We start from the raw sequence: 20,311 nt of genomic DNA on the forward strand, positions 1-20,311 counted from the left end.
TTTATAGTGTTTATTTAAAACGCTAAAAATAATTTTTTTCAAATTTGTTTTTAAAGATTTGTATACAATTATTTAAATAAATAGGAGGTAAAATTTAATTTAGTAAGTCTTATGTGAAAGATTTACCCTTCATCTTTTCAGAAAATAATCCTATAGACCTTTATTAGTAATTGAATGACCTCAGCAGTTAAAAAAGTAATTTTTTTGCAAAAATGACCCCTTTTTAATTATTTAAACATTGATCCCCTTGTATCATTTGGATACTTTCTTGAAAATATCTTTTGTACCCACCTAAACTTTGCTATAAAATTTGTTTCAACCTGTACGAATTAACATTTTGCCTTTTTTTATTTTATTAGGCTATAAACAATTTAAATAACTTTTAAACTATTTGACCAATTGCTTTGAAATTTAAAATATAATTTAAGCACAGGAAGTCTTAGCATTCCGTGTAATAAGAAGGTTCTAACTTAATTTTTACATAAGTTATGAACATTTATATAATCTCAAAATTTATGACTTATTTTGCAATTTTCTAAGCAACAAATAAGGATATACATATTCAGCGAACGCCATATTGAAGTTTTTATATGATTTATGAGTTTCTTATTCTTACATTTGTTTATAATGCTTCACTTTTAAGTAGTAGACGAAAAAAGCGAAAATTTACCGTTTTTTGATCTTCATTTGTTTATAACTATGTATATTATCAAAATCGGCTGCAGGAAATATATAAGTTATTAATATAGATGTCATTGTCCATATAGGTCTGGATCCCGCGTATGAAAAAAAAGTTGATTAATAGCAAGCTGAAAATTTTTTAATAGCTTAAGGATATCTAGTCGGATAAACATTGATATATGGGAACACTGGAACAGGGACAGTTTTAATTGTGGAAGAGGTTAGAAATTTGGAACGGTCAGACCACGAAAACGGCTAATTTATTTTGTCCGACAGAATAGACTTAAACTCTCCGAACAGAGATTAAACTCTCATGCAAAAATCAGACTGCTATTTATCACCAAATGGGCGTTTTAATGAGTGGAACATGTAGAATATTTCAAATGACAGGAATTATGACAGGTGATAAATAGCAGTCTGTTTTTTGCATGAGAGTTTAATCTCTGTTCGGAGAGTTTAAGTTTATTCTGTCGGACAAAATAAATGTGCCGTTTTCGTGGTCTGACCGTTCCAAATTTTTAACCTGTTCCACAATTTAAACTGCCCCTGTTCCAGTGTTCCTATATATCAAAGTTTATCTGACTAGACACCCTTAAGCTATTAACAAATTTTCAGCTTGCTATTAATCAACTTTTTTTTCGTACGCGGGATCCAGACCTAATACTACTCAAAAAATTTGGTTTCGGCCTAGAGGGGGAGGTGTCACGAGAAAAATCTTATTTATCTGGACTAATAGTGTTACTAAGGCGTTCTACCAGTCTATTTGCATTTTGGACCTGATCTCTTACTTTCTTTGTACATGTCTTCATAGCTTTCATTCGGTATTTTATTTAGATTACTTATTTAATACTGATGATGAATAATTCTAATAAACATACGTAGGGTTTTACCTTTTTTTATCAGTACTCTGGGCTAATTAGCAAAATTCATGGAAAAGTTATTTACCAGCAATTTTATTGCTGGAATCGAATTATAAGATCCTATATATTAATAATATAGGTATGCAAAGTCCGCAGATAGTGTGCTACTTTTTTATAAACAAAATGGCGCCGACAAATCGTATTTTTTTCAATTATTGCTCTATAACTCCGAAGATTTTAACTTTACAACAAAAACACCCAAATAAAAATTCACCGCAATTAAATTCTGCATAGAGATAGGTTTTTCACGATATGCTCTGACGAAAATTTTCCTCGGAAAATGCGGGTTTTCGTAACAAAAAATTTTAATTTTCAAATAAAGTTTTCGGTAAGTAATTATTAATCAATAATTAAGTAAATTAGTAACATCAAATCTTTCTTGGTATAGATTGTAATTCCAGAAGCTGGTGAAAATTAAACGAATATTTTAGCAACAATTCAATTGTTAATTAACAATTTACGATCGCAATAATAACCAAAATAATCATGATACGCTGATCAAACTTATAAAGATTATAAAGATGAGATGCTTATTTAATATTTTATCGACAAAATATAAATTTTTCTTTTTTTTTGCATAATCTTTAAATTTTGAAAAAAAATAGTTATAATACGCTGGTCTAATTAGTAAAGTACAAAGAAAGGTTATTTACCAGCAATTTTATTGCTGGAATCGAATTATAAGATCCTATGTATTATTAATATAGGTATGCAAAGTCCGCAGATAGTGTGCTACTTTTTTTATAAACAAAATGGCGCCGACAAATCGTATTTTTTTCAATTATTGCTCTATAACTCCGAAGATTTTAACTTTACACCAAAAACACTCAAATAAAAATCCACCCCAATTTAACTCTACATAGAAGCATGTTTTTTCCGATTTGCTCCGACGAAAATTTTCCTCGGAAAATGTGGGTTTCCCAACAAAATCTCGAATTTTCAAATAAATTTTTTGGGCCAGCACTTATTTATCAATAATTATATAGCTTGGTGAAATAAAAGCTTTCTTGGTGTAGATTATAAATTCAGAAGCCGGTGAAAATGAAACGAATATTTTAGCAACAATTCAATTGTTAATTAACAATTTACAGTCGCAATAACAACCAAAATAATCATGAGACATTGATCAAACTTAGAAAGATTATAAAGGTGTGATGCCTATTTAATATTTTGTTGACAAAATATAAATTTTTCATTTTTTTGCATAATCTTTATATATTAAAAAAAAATGTGATAAAAAAATTAACATTTCTCAGAAATTGTTTATTATATTCTAATTTTATAAAATACTTAAAATGCGTATTTCATAGGTCTTGAAAATGAATGCTTTAAAAAATGTTTTCCAACCATTTGCAAAAAAGTTATGAAACAGCAAACTAAATATACGATTTCTCCGTTATTTATAATTTGTTTTAATTGTTTCAAAGCTTGAAAGTGAGTCTATGGTACAATCTAATTACTCACAAAGTATGTAAAAAATTAGTGCAATGGTTATATTTTAATCAAAGATTAAAAATACTTTTTTTTGTAATTTTTAGCGCAAAAGTAGGCCTGATACAGAGTCGTAGCTAAAATGTTCACTCGAAGCCACTGACACGCAGCATAATATATTATTTATAAAAGTGTACGTCTCGCGCGGCCGGTCGTCGCTCCGAGTGAAAATTTTAGCTACATTACTGTATTATTCCACTTTCGCGCGTGTAAATTACAAAAAAATATGTTTATAATCTTTAATTAAAATAGAACCATTAAACTGATAATCGATATTTTTTTGTAAATACATAATTAGGTTGTACTTTAAACTCACTTCTACGCTTTGAAAGAATTAAAAAAAATTATAAACACCCTAGTAATCGTATGTTTACTTTGCTTTTTCATAACTTTTTTGCAACTGGTTGCAAAAAAGTTTTAAAGCATTCATTTTCAAGAAATTTGAAATGCTCATTTTAGCTATTTTTTAAAATTACAATATAATAAAAACTTTCTGAGATACGTTAATTTGTTTATAACTATTTTTTTGAAACATTTAAAGATTATGCAAAAAAACAAAAAATTTATATTTTGTCTACAAAATGTTAAATAGGCATCTCATCTTTATAAGATTTCAAAGTTTGATCGGTGTATCATAATTATTTTGGTTATTATTGCGACCGTAAATTATTAATTAACAGTTGAATTGTTGCTAAAATATTCGTTTAATTTTTATCAGCTTCTGGAACTATGATCTAAACCAAGAAAGCTTTTAAGTTACCAAATTATTTAATTATTGGTAAATAATTACTTATTTAAAACTTTATTTGAAAATTAAAGATTTTGTAAAGAAAACCCGCATTTTCCGAGGAAAATTTTCATCGGAGCAGATCGGGAAAAACACGTCTCTATGCAGAATTTATTCACGGTGAATTCTTATTTGAGTGTTTTTGTTGTAAAATTAAAATCTTCGGAGTTATAGAGCAATAATTGAAAAAAACACGATTTTCGGGCGCCATTTTGTTTATAAAAAAAGTAGCACACTATCTGAGGACTTTGCATACCTATATTATTAATATATAGGATCTTATAATTCGATTCCAGCAATAAATAACTTTTCCCAAAAATGGCCTATTCTCCGATAATCAGCCCAGACTACAGGCAGTGTATTTAAAAACTAGAATAATCCACTTTTCAAATAATTATTTTGTTACTGATATGATGATAATAATACCAAATTAATTTTTTAGGAATAATGGGAGAAAAATTGGATAAATTTTTGTTGTTAATGTGGAAGAATTGGCTGCTGCAATATAGAAAACCAATTCAAACCATAATAGAAATTGTCGCTCCTGTTCTCTTTTCATTCCTTTTAGTCTACATCAGAAGTTTGTCGGATCCGACATATGAACATGAAAGAATATATAAGCCATTTTGTGCTTTCGAGGGAAACTTCAACCTTAGCCTACCGCTTTTTTGTAATGACCCAGATGCTGTGCAAGCAGGACCATCATTATTTAGTAATATGCAAGCTGGTGATAGCAAGTAAGTTCTTTATTTTTTTTTTGAACAAAGTTATTGTTCAATCACATTCATAGATATTAGCCAAATTTTTGCTAAGGTGTGACATGGGCTGTGGCATCGAAAATACAACTTTGAATTATACCAATTATACATCGATCCAGATATTGTGAAATTGCTGTGAAATGCTTCTGTTGAAGTTTTGGAGGGGCCTTTAATCTTGCAGTTTTGGTACGTATAGGTTTCTTGTAGTTTTGCCAGCCGACCGCTTTTTGTTGGCAGTCCCTAACTGTTTGGCTACATACACGGTAGCTGCTGAATCGGTGGCGCCCAAAATCCCGAGAGCTAAAATCCCGACATCCAAAATGCCGACGGCCAAAACACCGACACGCCAGAATCCCGACAGGCCAAAATTCCGACATGCAACAATCCTCGCACAAGGAAAAATTCCGACCACTACATTTTGAATATTTATTGTTTCTTTTTCAAATGCAATACCAAATCATATTATAGACTATTGAAATTGAAAAATTATTACTTACGAATAAGTAAGGGTACTAATTACTATGTATTTTAAAAGAAAAAATTATTTAAACACTTCATTTTTTAATATAAAAGCTATACTTTAGGGCCGGTTTTTCAGTGCTGGGTTAACCTATTTATTTTTTGGTCACCGAAATATTCATGTTTAATCAGTTTTTCAGTACTAGGTTAGAGCTTAAACTCGTTTAAGTTAACCGCGATTTTAACCGATCCTCGTTAGATGGTTTAACTTCGAATTTTGCGGTTACGCTTGCGCATTGGTGCAGTGAATAGTGAATGCATCATGTTTATTTTTTTGAGTACCGGCCTGACAGAAGGGATTAGTTGGGTTATGGTATTTGCTTTCATCGCGGGAAGTATTCTAATACCTCCTTATTATTATAAGGAAATTATTTATTGAAATTATAATATAAATTATAGTGATATAAATTCAAATAGTGATAAGACCGTGGTCTTTGACAAACAAAATCGGAAAAAAAGTCTAATTCGTCCCAGTAATTCTAATTCTCTTCTGTTATGAAACCGGGGTAGATGTTATGAACTAAACAAAGATTCCAAATTTGATATTGCATTGCATTAATCATTTTTTAAATTTGGTTATGAAATTGTCTTTTATTTATTTTTCTGTCAAATTGATCATTATTTCTCAAATTGCACATGCGCCATGCGCACGTAGAGTTACTGCTTCCAACAGAAGAAAAAAAGTGGTTATCTAACCGAGATTTTCTTAACTTCATTTAAATCACTGAAAAACGCTGAGGGTTAAAATATTAGTTAAAATTTAAACTAGGTTAGCTAACCAAAATTTTAACCGCTCACTGAAAAACCGGGCCTTAACTGAAATGGAAGGTTGTTAGTGACATGATAATATCTATTATATGACAGTAAACTTGAATTCAGGATTTGATTATACATATATTATTGGACTATATTTTGGCAAAAAAATTATTTAATTCATATACCCATGTTAGAAATTTTATTTAGAAAATTAGTTTATATTAAATATTAAATACTTTTGTTTAGTAACAAAAAATAAAAAACAGATGACCATAAACAAAAAAAACAAGAAATAAAAAATGTAATTATATGTTAAAAAGAAACTTATCAAACCTGTCGGGATTCTGGCCTGTCGGGATTTTGGCCTGTCGGGATTCTGGCGTGTTGGGATTTTGGCCGTCGGGATTGTGGCTGTCGGGATTTTAGCTGTCGGGATTTTGGGGTAGACCCCTGCTGAATACATGGCAGCATCATATCCTGAATGTGTTGTAGTAAAACTAGTCTGTTTGGCTTGTGTTGTGGGTTGAGCAGCTATTGTAGTGTGTACAGCAGCCGGTTGGGGGTAGGTAGTCCGGTAAGCTGTTGCTGTGGGCTGGTATGTAGCTGTGCAGGCTATTTGATCCCTGACGCGGCAGCTACTGCTACTGCCTTTTGTGCGTGCTATGAGGTAGTTCTCTGTGTATAAGTAGTGGCATAGGAAGCAGGTTTTGCAAAGCCTGCCACAGCTGCTGCTGCAGCACTGCTGCAGCAGCTATTTGATCATACCCACTTGTGTGACTAATTATAATTGTTTGACCACACCATGCTCATAAGCAAGAGTTGCAGTGGTCCCTACAGTACCATAAGTACCTTTTGGGTGTTCTGGTGCTGTACGTAGCTGCAGCAGATGCCGCAGAAAGAGTTGCTACAATATAATCAGCCTGACCAGCTGGGAAGGTTCCAATAGTTGCCTTTCACCTTAAGTAAATCCAAAATAATAATTATTCGTACCCATTCTTTTTCCATTCACAATCAATATCCTCTCACCAATGAAAGCGAGGCCTCAATGCGAACATTTGTTTATTTATCTATCATGCAAATGACCATCTTGTAAATACACTTCTCAACAATTGAAGTGGATATTATGAAAATCTGTATTTTATTTTTTCTTCATAAGGCCAAATAGAAAAATGGAGTGATATAAATAAAGATTTATTTTTACTTCGTATTTTCATACCGATGAACCGAAAGAAAGAGATTCTTTAAAAAAAAATAGAAAATAAACAAAAATTGTAAAATTCACAACCTAAAATTTCTATTCCTGCTCAATTTCTAATATCCCGAAAAGAAAAATTAATAATGTGTGGGTCCACCTCTGTGTCGCCTTAGAAATCCACCTAACTCTATGTGAAAGACCTCTTATTAAATTATTGATTAACTGCTGCGGTATACGTTCCCAAATCGCGCGTAATATATTGGCCAACTGATCTAAGGTTTGGGGCGGTTGAAGGAGCCTGTTTTGTTGCCTAGACATTTCGGTCCAAACATGTTCAATGCAATTAATATCAGGTGAACACGGTGGCCACTCCATTCTTGTAATGCCATGAGCTTCTATACACTCGTTGACAATTCTCGCCCGGTGAGGGCGAGCATTATCATCAATCAGAACAAATTGTTCGCCTATTGCACCAAAAAATGGAACAACTATTGGTACTATGACTCTGTCTTGGTATCGTGTAGCAGTCATTGTCTCATTAATTAAGACGACTAAGTCCGTGCGACCGTCAAGACGTATGCCTCCCCACACGCAAACGGATCCACCTCCAAAAAGAGTGGTTGGGACTCTCAGATTTTAATTGTAACGCTGTTTTCTTTCCCTCCACACCAATACTCGGCCATCATTCGTATACAAACGAAATGTGGACTCGTCAGTAAAGAGACAATTCCTCCAATGTTCGAAATTCCACTGATAGTGTTCCATCGCCCAGCGATATCTGCATGCACGCTGCTCCCTAGTTAGTCGTGGATGGGTAGCGCGCCGTCTGGCCCTTAAATTGGATGCATTTAACACTGTCTTCTGACAGTTTGACTGGAAATCGCTCGTCCAGTAGCATGCCTGAAGATACTATTAATTCTGAAAGCCGTGAATGTTGGGTTTCTTCTTGCCGTCAGAACTACAAAACGGTCTTGCCGACGAGTTGTAGATCGTTCTCTTCCTCCTCCATGCTTGTATGTTGCAGATCCAGTTGCTACATACCGATTCCATGCACGACTTATCACACTTTGCGACACATTTAGCCTCATAGCAACCTCTTGTTGAGTTATGCCTTGTTGGATCCAACGAACTAATTGCTCGAGCTGCACTAGTTCTAAACGACTTTGCGGCATATTGTTTTTGTGATAAATAGATTTCTTGACTTATTGACAACTGGTAAAGCCAATACAAACACTTTTATACGAATGATATATTCATGTTTGGAACAACATTTCTTTCTTTGTACGAGATAAGGGCCGATATATGCTATTGATTATGTACTGTAGAAAGGAACTACAACGTTAACGGGGTTTTATTATTTCATATGGTCAATGGATCTCTATATATGAAAAAACCGCGGAGTGCTACCATTTACAGGGGTGCGTTTTTGAGAAATGGGTGAATTAGTCCCTGGGCACAGGTTACATTAGGGTGAGTTCTATGCACTTTTGGTACAAACACGTCTACATAAAAATTGTTCCTAGTTAAATTTCCTATCTAAATATCACTTTTTTAAGTCAAAGATACTTTTTTTTACAAAAATATATTCAAAAGAAAAAGCACAAAGAAACCCAAAAGAAAGAAATTTTGTTTTTTGTCCCTTAACTTCTGTCCACGGGGATATAGGTATAGATATTGCTTCACAAAAAAAAAACTTACATCCTTTCTCTTTAAAATTCTGCTTGGTAGAGGTCATTGCGATTTACATTTTTCGAAATATGATTTTTCAAAATGTGCCGCTCACAGCAATTTTGGGCAATTTTCCTTGTTATTTCGCACATATTGTTCTGTAACTTTTTTCTACGTAACTTTAGGTATATGCAATGGTACATGTAATAGGAAGAGAAATAAATTACCTTTAAAATGGTCTACTGCATAACGCTGTGCGACTTTTTTAAGAGGTTATGGTTTTTCAAGATTTTATAGCTTAACGATTTTTCATATTTCTTATGATTATTTTTTAATTTCTAATTATAACTTTTTTCTTCTACATTTAGGTATATATTATATAATAAAAAAGAAAGCTTATTTTTTTACTTTAAAACGGTGTATTATAAAAAATTCTAGGATTATTTTTGAATAAAATGCGCTTTATAAGATATGCTTTTTCAAAATGTAGTAAGTACTTGAAACGATTTTTGATTTGAGGATTATTTTTTAAATTTCTTATTATACCTAACTTTTTAAAAGAGTAGCCGGAACGAATTGGAAATATGTTGCTCAGGATAGAGACCGATGGAAGGAGTTGGGAGAGGCCTATGTCCAAACGTGGACGATAGAAGGCTAAGAAGAAGAAGAAGACCTAACTTTTTTATGTGATTGCGTTCTATGATTGAATTTTATTTTTTATAGGTAATACTTTGGATCTATTTGACTGGGGCTGGCAAACTTCAAAATATAGATTAGGTAATTCCAATATTTACGGTCAAAGCTCCTGCACCACAAGCTTTGATTGAAAAAACAGCATGTAAATGTACAAAAAACTGCGGTTGTAGGAAGATAGGAATTAGTTGTTCAATATTCTGCAAAGGGTGCATGGGTATTAATTGTGAGAACTCTAAGGTAACTGAGGTGTCAGAGGAATATATTGAAGCTAATGCTAACGAAGAGATGGACTATGATTTTGAAAATTTTTTAAATGTCAACGTTTAAATAATTTTAACTAAAGTGATGTTTTCTAAGACTAATGTTTATGTAATTTTTGTAAAAGAAATAATTTTAAATAATACAGGTAAAAAAATATCAAAAAATCACTCGGTTTCCATTATTTAAATATAGATGAGACCCCATTTTAAAGAACAGAAGGTAAGCTCTCTTTATTGAGCAATATATAGTATATTCATTTACAAGAAAAAAAGTTATAATGAGAAATTTAAAAAATAATCCTAAAATCAAAAATCGTTGCAGGTACTTATTACATTTTGAAAAAGCATATTTTATTCAAAAATAATCCTACAACCATTTTAAAGTAAACAAAATAAGATTTATTTTTTATTATAAAATATAATATATACATAAATGTGGAAGAAAAAAAGTTATAATGAGAAATTTAAAAAATAATCGTAATAAATATAAAAAATGGTTAAAAGTATAAAATCTTGAAAAACCATAACCTCTTAAAAATGTCGCACAACGTTATGCAGTAGACCATTTTAAAGGCAATTGATTTCTCTTCCTATTACATGTACCATTGCATATATCTAAAGTTACGTAGAAAAAAGTTACAGAACAATATTTGCGAAATAACAAGGATAATTACCCAAAATTGCTGTGAGTGGCAAACTTTGAAAAATCATATTTCTAAAATTGTAAATCCTAATGACCTCTACCAAACAGCATTTTAAAGAGGAAAGATGTAAGTTTTTTTTCTGTGAAGCAATGTCTATACCTATATCCCCGTGGACAGAAGTTAGGGGACAAAAAACAAAATTTCTTGCTTTTGGGTTTCTTTGTGCTTTTTCTTTTGAATATATTTTTGTAAAAAAAGGTATCTTTGACTTTAAAAAGAGATATTTAGATAGAAAATTTAACCAGGAACAGTTTTTATGTAGACGTGTTTGTACCAAAAGTGCATAGAACTCACCCTAATGTAACCTGTGCCCAGGGACTAATTCACCCATTTCTCAAAAACGCACCCTGTAAATGGTAGCACTTCGCGGTTTTTCCATATATAGATGTCCATTGACGATATGAAATAATAAAACCCCGTTAACGTTGTAGTTCCTTTTAGCTATCTTATTTTGAATATAATCAATCGCCTAATAAGAATGGGGAGAAAAAAACCACATGCAAAAAATATTGGCAATAACGATAGCATCTAGAGTATAGTACAGGCAATTATTTTAAAAATAGTTTTATATGTTAATTTTAGGAATTTTAAAATTATCCACTTCAATTGTTGAGTAGTGTATTACCTAATTAGAGTTATATGCTTTCTTTCTAAGCAGTTACATTTATTCTTTTTTCTTGTGCCACTCCTATCGGAGATTGGAAATTATCACGGCTATCCTGACCTTGTTTACAGCTGGCCTAAAATGTTCATTAGTGGTGCAAATTCCAAACCACTCTGTCAAATTCGGCAACCATGACATTCTTCTACGGCCTGAATTCCGTTTTCCTTCTATTTTTCCTTGCATTATATTTTGAAGTAATGCGTATTTATGTCCTCTCATCAGATGACCCAGATATTCGAGTCTTCTTCGTTTTATCGTTAACAAAATTTCTGGGTCTTTTCCTATCCTTCGTATAACTTCAAGGTTTGTGACTCTGTTAACCTAACTTATCTTCAGTCAGCAAACGACGGTAGCACCACATCTCGAAACTTTCAACATTTTTTAAGTTGTTCTGTTTGAGAGTCCAGACCTCTACACCGTATAATAGCGTGTTAAATACGTAGCCTCTAGGATTCTTAATCGTAGAGGGATGCTTATATATCTGTTGCAGAAGAATTTTTTCATCTTTATGAAGGTCGCTCTGGCAATTTCGATACGTCTTGTACTCCTCTACGTATTTTTATTACTTGTGATGTCTCATTTTCTATTTTGATGTTAGCTTTCTGATTCCAATATAAATTGAGAATTATTCACAGATCTTTATTATCTATGTCTTTTCTTTCAAGAACGTCTCTTAGCTTATCGTGGCGTACTCTGTCAAACTCTTCTTCAAAATCGATAAAACATGCATGTATGTACTTCTTGATTAACGTCTAGGCATCTTTGTGTAAGAACATTCAAACCGAAGAGAGCTTCTCGAGTACCTAGTCCTTTTCTGAACCCCATCTGTGTATTTATTACCCGCATTATTACCCCCCATTGTATACCCATCTGTGAACCCCATTTATTAACAGACACAAAATAAGCAGGATAAAGGATTTCGAAAAACCAATAGTAACGGCTGCACATGGATTCGCACCCGGGTTCAGGTAGGAAGACCTAACCCTTCGGTCATAACTTAACTTTCGGGTATGAGTTTCGGAGCCAACTCGTGTACAATAAAAGTGGTTTTATAGGGGTTGGGAGCGAATCCATGTGCGCCGATAGTAACAGAGTCCGTAAATCACCTACAAAATGTGCCATATCATATGTTACGGTAATTTTACATGCTTATCGCATGCTAAGTAAGAAAACTTACATTTGGCTAAATAAATTCGAAAATATGGTCCACGTACTACATGATTACATATCTCAAAAAACTAGATAAGGTCAGTTTTTTAAGTTTATTATTAGAGGGAATTTTTTTCTCCGAATTTGTGTTATTATTTAAAGAATAAAAAACCGCTAAACGCTGTAAAAATGAGTGGCGCATACAACATTCCAGCTACAAAAGAACTGATATGAGTTATACGTGGCGCGAAAATGTATTTTCATTTTAATGGAAAATAAAATTCTAGTTTTATTTTCAAAGATTTTTTCCATAATATTTGCTAAATTTGAAGTAAAACGCGCCACAAAAGAGTAACTTTGATACAGTTTGCATTTTGAGGCTCTTTTGTGGCGCGCTTTACTTCAAATTTAGCAAATATTATGGAAAAAATCTTTCAAAATAAAACTAGAATTTTATTTTCCATCAAAATGAAAATACATTTTCGCGCCACGTATAACTCATATCAGTTCTTTTGTGGCTGGAATGTTGTATGTGCCACTCATTTTTACAGCGTTTAACGGTTTTTTATTCTTGTATCACGAGTTTCTCAAGTTTTTAATAAATTAAATGTATGAAGGTAAATGTAATGTTTCTCAATTACACGTCAAGCGTTATAAATGGTCGCCTTTGTCGCATTCTCTCCCAAATCGTTACGACACGAGACTTGTGATAAGACAATTCGAGTTCATATCCCAGCCATCCTAATAATTATGGCCGGCAAATGAACTCTGATTGCACGATTAATCTTAGCGTCGTAACCATTACAACTACATAAACCATTTCAGCAATAATGTTTAAATTGATTATACTTTTAGAGCTCGATTACTTCTGAACGGCTTAACCGATTTTAATCATTATTTAACCTGAGTTTGGAACATATTGACAAGTAGTATCTGATGCATCCAAGGTCAAGTATGATAACTGAAGGTATTACACGAATTACTGAACTTGAAAAACCGTTTTCCCCATAAGAAATATATTTTATGACATTTATGCAGCCTATAACTTAAAAATTCGAATTTTTCAGGATATGAGATATACACCGTTAGATGCGTCTAGTGTCCTCCTACAGACGCTCAGTTATTGACGTAATTCGTAGGTTGAAATTTTAAGTAATTGTCAAAAAACCAAAATTTTAAAAGTTTGGTTTTTCAGTTTTTCAGCTATAATGAGCCGTGTGTATGTCTGATCCTAACCGCTTAGGCACCATTTGAAAACTTAACTCAACACTATTGATTTGGTGTATTTGTGGTTTTCCTGTCTCCCCTTAAACCTAAGATATATACGCCCAAAAAATATGCCTTTTTGTATCTGCCTAGCCCTATAGCTGGCTTATGGGTAGTCGGAAGTCAAAAATTACACCGGCTCTGAATCAACCCTAATACCCTCTTGAAACAGAAAAAAAATTAGATCGGTGTAACTTTTCCACATACATACTGCCATACTGGTATGAACTGCTTTATAGGTATTACTTTTATTTTAATTGAGTATTTATTTAATTAATTATTGAATTGACGCAAATCATACATAAAAAATTAATAAAAAACCTCAGGATGCCTTTTTGTCATAAAAATTAACTAAAATTATCTTAGGTTATATTTATCCTTTCTCGTGGTGTCAGTATCTCTTAGTTGATCCTTATCGGGATAAAATAGGAAAAGGAAATAAATAGAAAAATCATAAATAAGCACATACAAATACCTTTATTATCAAAAACAATGCTCTGAAGATCTATCAATCAAATCCTGTGGGCATAATTGTCCAAATGAAACTTTTACCATATAATTAATCTAATTAAAAAAAATATTTATCGCTTTGTTCCTGATACCATTTATAAAATAAGCTAAACAAACAAATTTAGGTATTTGCAAAACTACTTATATTTCCCATTAAATTATTGAAATGTTGGAACCTTAATTCATATGCTTTTACGCAAATATCTTAACTTCTGATTATAAAGAACATCTATCACATAAGTTATTGACTGACCTTTTTGATTCACACACAATGATATCTCCTCTTGACCCAAACAGCTCTTCCTTGTTGATTATGTTAGGCTACCAATCAAAGCCCTCTCCGTTCTCAGCATCAATCCAGCAGCATACCAGCAACTGTTTCTCCAAACCACAAGCCAGGCCGCTTTTGACCAGTACTCGTTCAATAAACTCCAAAACTCTCTCCTCTCTTTCTCTCAATAATAATCTCCTGAGACCCAAGTATCTTTTTTACTTGGCGTCACCAATAATTTTAATAACGATAAATCTTGTAACTTACTCTCTTGGACTTTACAGAATCAAAGAGGTATTTCTTCTCGATTTGATTTGTCTCCCGTTCCACTTTTCAGCTACTCTCCACTAACAAACAAAACCACTAGTACTTGGTTCTGAACTCTACGCGAAAACTTTCGACTGCCCTTCTCGGATGCCCGCAACACAATCATCTTTCCTTTCCGAACTGTCTGAACATTCAAACCTCTCTTTCCCCCTCTCTTTCCCTCTTTTTCCCCCTTCCAAATTGCCAAGCCAATCAGAAACATTTCTCTTTTCCATTCGAAAAACCCAACCATTGTTTCAAACAATACTTCTACTCAAACTAATCACTTTTCCGAAATAATACAAAAATTCTTGTGTTTAAACAAACAGACTTAAAATTTCAAATCTCTCTACCTTTATTTTTCTAAATACTAATAATTAAAATTACCTGTGGATTTTACCTTTCCCGTAACAAACAATTTTTTAAAATTATGATCCGAAATAAATTGTCTTTCACTTCACTTATTTACAAATGTCTTTAATTCTTCAGGGAAAAACTCATTAAGCAGAAACCCACTGCGTAAAAGCTACCTTCTAATAACTAGTTACAAATCAATATACAGGGTGTATCAAATTTATGTGCCCGCGTTAAATTAAAAAAAAATAAATTTTTATTCTATCTTTGATTGATAAATTGATACACAATAAATCCACAAACATTTTCCCTTTTTTAAATAAAAATTGAGTCATAATTCTGAGCTCCGTAACTTTTGAATGGTATAGCCGATTTTCGAAATTAGGCATGTGTTGGAAAGGTAATGATGAGTACTATCAGAAGCCGTAAAGTTCGGATTTATATTATTGCTATTTTTGGGAGTTTTGGGGATGAGAACAAAAAACACATCCCAAATAGGAAGGGCCGTAAAATCCACACCCTTGGACCAAAATGGAGAGTTGACATATAAATGGAAGAGTCTTTTCCTAAAGTTTAAGATGGGATTTGGTCCGATTTTCAATTCAGTTAGATTTAGAAAATCGAAAATTTCGTGTATATATAGTGTCGCATATAGGGGTACTTATTGTGCGCCACTGACGAGAACTACCGTTATCTGGTAATAGCGTTTGTTAGAAGTATTTGTCTTTATTTGCACCTATGTCTTTTTAAAGTATTTGTATAGTAATTGTAATTGTATATTCACCCATTTTTCTCTCGCGTGCATTCTTCTCATTGCTTCTCACAGTGGTTCCTGGACATGTCGGTCATATCCATTTTTCCATGAAACCAACGACATAACAGTTTCATTAATATTCTACTAGGACGGTCCGATAAGTGCTTAGCCTTCAAATGAAAATCAAAAATTTTGGAAAACTCTTGATTTATTTCTGAACGTAGTCTCCTTTTAGTTCGATACACTTGACCCAGCGATGCTCCACCTTCTTTAACCCGTCTGAAAAATACCTTTTCTAGAGGTACTGTAAAATGGTTTACTGTAAAGAGGCCGAAATCATTAGACCGAAAAACATTTTACCGAAACCTCACTAGACCGAACAGTAGGAGACCGAAAAGCATTAGGTACATAATACAGGGTGCTCAAACAGGATTGTAAATTGAGCAAGGGTAAAATCAACCTCCCTTCACCTTTTATCCAGGCTTAGGACTGGTAGCACAAGGTACTGGCGAGTTTAGAGGTTGTTTTTTGCTTTGTTTTTTGTTTATTTTTTTGTTTTTATTTGTTTTTGGTCTATTTTTTATTTATTATGTACAATACTAAAAAAAGTTGGACGTTGTTATTTTGCTTTGTTTTTTGTTTATCAGAGAGAGTCTGTAATTTGGAATAAATTCAATATCTCAAATACTCATTGTTTTTTTTTAAGGCTCAGACCCGTCGATTAGTATTTCAAATTGTCCTTTTTGACATACAATAGTAATGTACACAGGGTGTCCCAATTTAGAGATATGACGTCATCGTTGATATTCTTAAATGGCAACACTGTCATTTTGATAGCTATTTTGATAGTGTGTGTAAAGTTATACACAATTGCAAAATATCAAATTTTTATTCTCTACTATTTACAAGATAATGGAAAATAACAAAGTTATGTCTGTAATTTGGAATAAATTCATTAATTAAAATACTAATTATTTTTTTGAGAAATGCTCAGACCCGTCGATTAGTATTTCAAATTGCCATTTTTGACATACAATAATAATGTATACAGGGTGTCCCAATTTAGAGATATGACGTCATCGTTGATTTTCTTAAATGACAACACTGTCATTTTGATAGCTATTTTGATAGGGTGTGTTAAGTTATACACAACTGCAAAATTTCAAATTTTTATTCCCTACCATTTACAAGATAATAAAAATTAACAAAGTTATGAAAAACAAGTAATCACATAATAATTGAATTTAATTATTTCAATTAAGAAAATACTTATGAGTATTTCCTCATAATTTCCTTATGAGGTGTTGCCCTCAATTATTGTCAAATTGTCAATGGGCAACGTTATGAGCATTTGCTTAATTGAAATAATTAAATTCAATTATTATTTGATTACTTGTTTTTCATAACTTTGTTATTTTTTATTATCTTGTAAACGGTAGGACATAAAAATTTGAAATTTTGCAATTGTGTATAACTTTACACATCCTATCAAAATAGCTATCAAAATGACAGTGTCGCCAATTAAGAAAATCAACGATGACGTCATATCTCTAAATTGGGACACCCTGTATAAATTATTATTGTATGTCAAAAATGACAATTTGAAATACTAATCGACGGGTCTGAGAATTTTTCAAAAAAACAGTTAGTATTTTAATTATTGAATTTATTCCAAATTACAGACATAACTTCGTTATTTTCTATTATCTTGTAAATGGTAGAGAATAAAAATTTGATATTTTGCAGTTGTGTATAACTATACACACCCTATCAAAATAGCTATCAAAATGACAGTGTTGCCATTTAAGAAAATCAACGATGACGTCATATCTCTAACTTGGGATACCCTGTATACATTATTACTCTATGTCAAAAAGGGCAATTTGAAATACTAATCGACGGGTCTGAGCATTTTTCAAAAAAACAATAAGTATTTAAGATATTGAATTTATTCCAAATTACAGACTCTGTATAAAATTATACAAAAAAATACAATAAACGAAAAGACAGATAATACAAAATCTTAGCACAATTTACTACAATATTTTTTAATTTATATACCATTTCGGTCTAATGCTGTTCGGTCTAGTGAGGTTTCGGTCTAATTATCGTGTACCCTGTAAAATAGCTTTCAGTGATTTCGCATTCGGCTTTTTGCCCAGTGAGTGACTTTTTCAAGTTTAGAAACAAAAAGAAATCGTACAGGACCAAATCTGGAGACCAATTCGACTAATATTGCAATGGAGACGGCAGAGGTGTGAGCCGGTGCGTTGTCATGGTAGAAGATTCCTTTTTCTACCCCGATTGGGGATATTTTTCTTAAATTAGGCGTCGAATCAGCCCAATATTGTGACACAATAAGGTCCTGTGACCATTTTTCGCTTTTCCAGGAAGTTGATACAGATCACATGATGTGAATCCCAGAAAAATGGTGGCCATCACCTTTCCGGCCGACTGGACAGTCATCGCCCTCTTCAGAGCACGTTCGCGGTGACGTCCACTGTTTCGACTGTGGCTGGGTCTCTAGTGTGTACCAGTGGAATCAAGTTTCATCGACGGTTACGAAAAAAATTAGAAACTGCCTTAGATTACCCTTAAACAGCTTCAGACCCTAATAGTCTGGGCTGATTATCGGAGAATAGACCATTTTTGGGAAAAGTTATTTACCAGCAATTTTATTGCTGGAATCGAATTATAAGATCCTATATATTAATAATATAGGTATGCAAAGTCCTCAGATAGTGTGCTACTTTTTTTATAAACAAAACGGCGCACGAAAATCGTGTTTTTTTCAATTATTGCTCTATAACTCCGTAGATTTTAACTTCACAACAAAAACACTCGAATAAAAATTCACCGTGATTAAATTCTGCATAGAGACATGTTTTTGCCGATCTGCTCCGACGAAAATTTTCCTCGGAAAATGCGGGTTTTCCCAACAAAATCTTTAATTTTCAAATAAAGTTTTAGATAAGTAATTATCTACCAATAATTAAATAATTTGGTGACATAAAAGCTTTCTTGGTTTAGATTATAGTTCCAGAAGCTGGTGAAAATTAAACGAATATTTTAGCCACAATTCAATTGTTAATTAATAATTTATGGTCGCAGTAATAACCAAAATAATTATGATACACTGATTAAACTTCGAAATCTTATAAAGATGAGATGCCTATTTAACATTTTGTCGACAAAATATAAACTTTTTATTTTTTTGCAATCTTTAAATGTTTAAAAAAAAATAGTTATAAACAAATTAACGTTTCTCAGAAAGTTTTTATTATATTATAATTTTAAAAAATAGCTAAAATGCGTATTTCAAATATCTTGAAAATGAATGCTTTAAAACTTTTTTGTAACAATTTGCAAAAAAAGTTATGAAACAGCAAAATGAACATACGATTACTACGGGGTTTATAATTTTTTTTTAATTCTTTCAAAGCGTAGAAGTGAGTTTAAAGTACTGGCTAATTATTTACAAAAAAATATCGATTATAAGTTTAATGGTTATATTTTAATTAAACATTATAAATATATTTTTTTGTAATTTACACGCGCGAACCTAGAATAATACAGTACTGTAGCTAAAATTTTCACTCGGAGCAACGACCGGCGGCCGCACGACGTACACTTTTATTAAATAATGTATGCTGCGTGTCAGTCGCTTCGAGTGAACATTTTAGCTCCGACTCTGTATCAGGTATACTTTTGCGCTAAAATTTACAAAAAAAAAATTTTTAAATCTTTGATTAAAATATAACCATTTCACTAATTTTTTACATTCTTTGTGAGTAATTAGATTGTACCATAGACTCACTTTAAAGCTTTGAAACAATTAAAACAAACTATAAACAACAAAGAAATCCTATATTAACTTTGCTGTTTCATAACTTTTTTGCAAATGGTTGGAAACATTTTTTAAAGCATTCATTTTCAAGAAATATTAAATACGCATTCTAAGTATTTTTAAAATTAGAATATAATAAACAATTTCTGAGAAATATTAATTTGTTTATAACAATTTTTTTAGACATTTAAAGATTATGCAAAAAAATTAAAAATTTATATTTTGTCGACAAAATATTAAATAGGCATCACACCTTTATAATCTTTCTAAGTTTGATCAATGTCTCATGATTATTTTGGTTGTTATTGCGACTGTAAATTGTTAATTAACAATTGAATTGTTGCTAAAGTATTCGTTTCATTTTCACCGGCTTCTGAATTTATAATCTATACCAAGAAATCTTTTATTTCACCAAGCTATATAATTATTGATAAATAATTACTGGCCCAAAAAAAAATAATTGAAAATTCGAGATTTTGTTGGGAAAACCCACATTTTCCGAGGAAAATTTTCGTTGGAGCAAATCGGGAATAACATACCTCTATGTAGAATTAAATTGGGGTGAATTTTTATTTGAGTGTTTTTGGTGTAAAGTTAAAATCTTCGGAGTTATAGAGCAATAATTGAAAAAAATACGATTTGTCGGCGCCATTTTGTTTATAAAAAAAGTAGCACACTATCTGCGGACTTTGCATACCTATATTAATAATATATAGGATCTTATAATTCGATTCCAGCAATAAAATTGCTAGTAA

General features: G+C 32.0%; 1 protein-coding gene across 7 annotated transcripts in view; it reads left to right on the top strand.

Moving 5' to 3' along the window:
• LOC126892158 (phospholipid-transporting ATPase ABCA3-like) overlaps window positions 1-20,311 on the top strand; it is a 296,181-nt gene that overhangs the window by 115,337 nt on the left and 160,533 nt on the right. For all 7 annotated transcript variants that reach the window (XM_050661624.1, XM_050661627.1, XM_050661621.1 and 4 more), the window contains one exon: window positions 4,322-4,616. In XM_050661624.1, coding sequence (XP_050517581.1) covers window positions 4,327-4,616 — 290 coding nt within the window. In that variant the 5' untranslated portion in view covers window positions 4,322-4,326. The remainder of the gene's footprint in view (window positions 1-4,321; window positions 4,617-20,311) is intronic.

Source organism: Diabrotica virgifera, chromosome 9, assembly GCF_917563875.1.
Source record: "Diabrotica virgifera virgifera chromosome 9, PGI_DIABVI_V3a".
In the NCBI taxonomy this organism is placed as follows: domain Eukaryota; kingdom Metazoa; phylum Arthropoda; class Insecta; order Coleoptera; family Chrysomelidae; genus Diabrotica; species Diabrotica virgifera.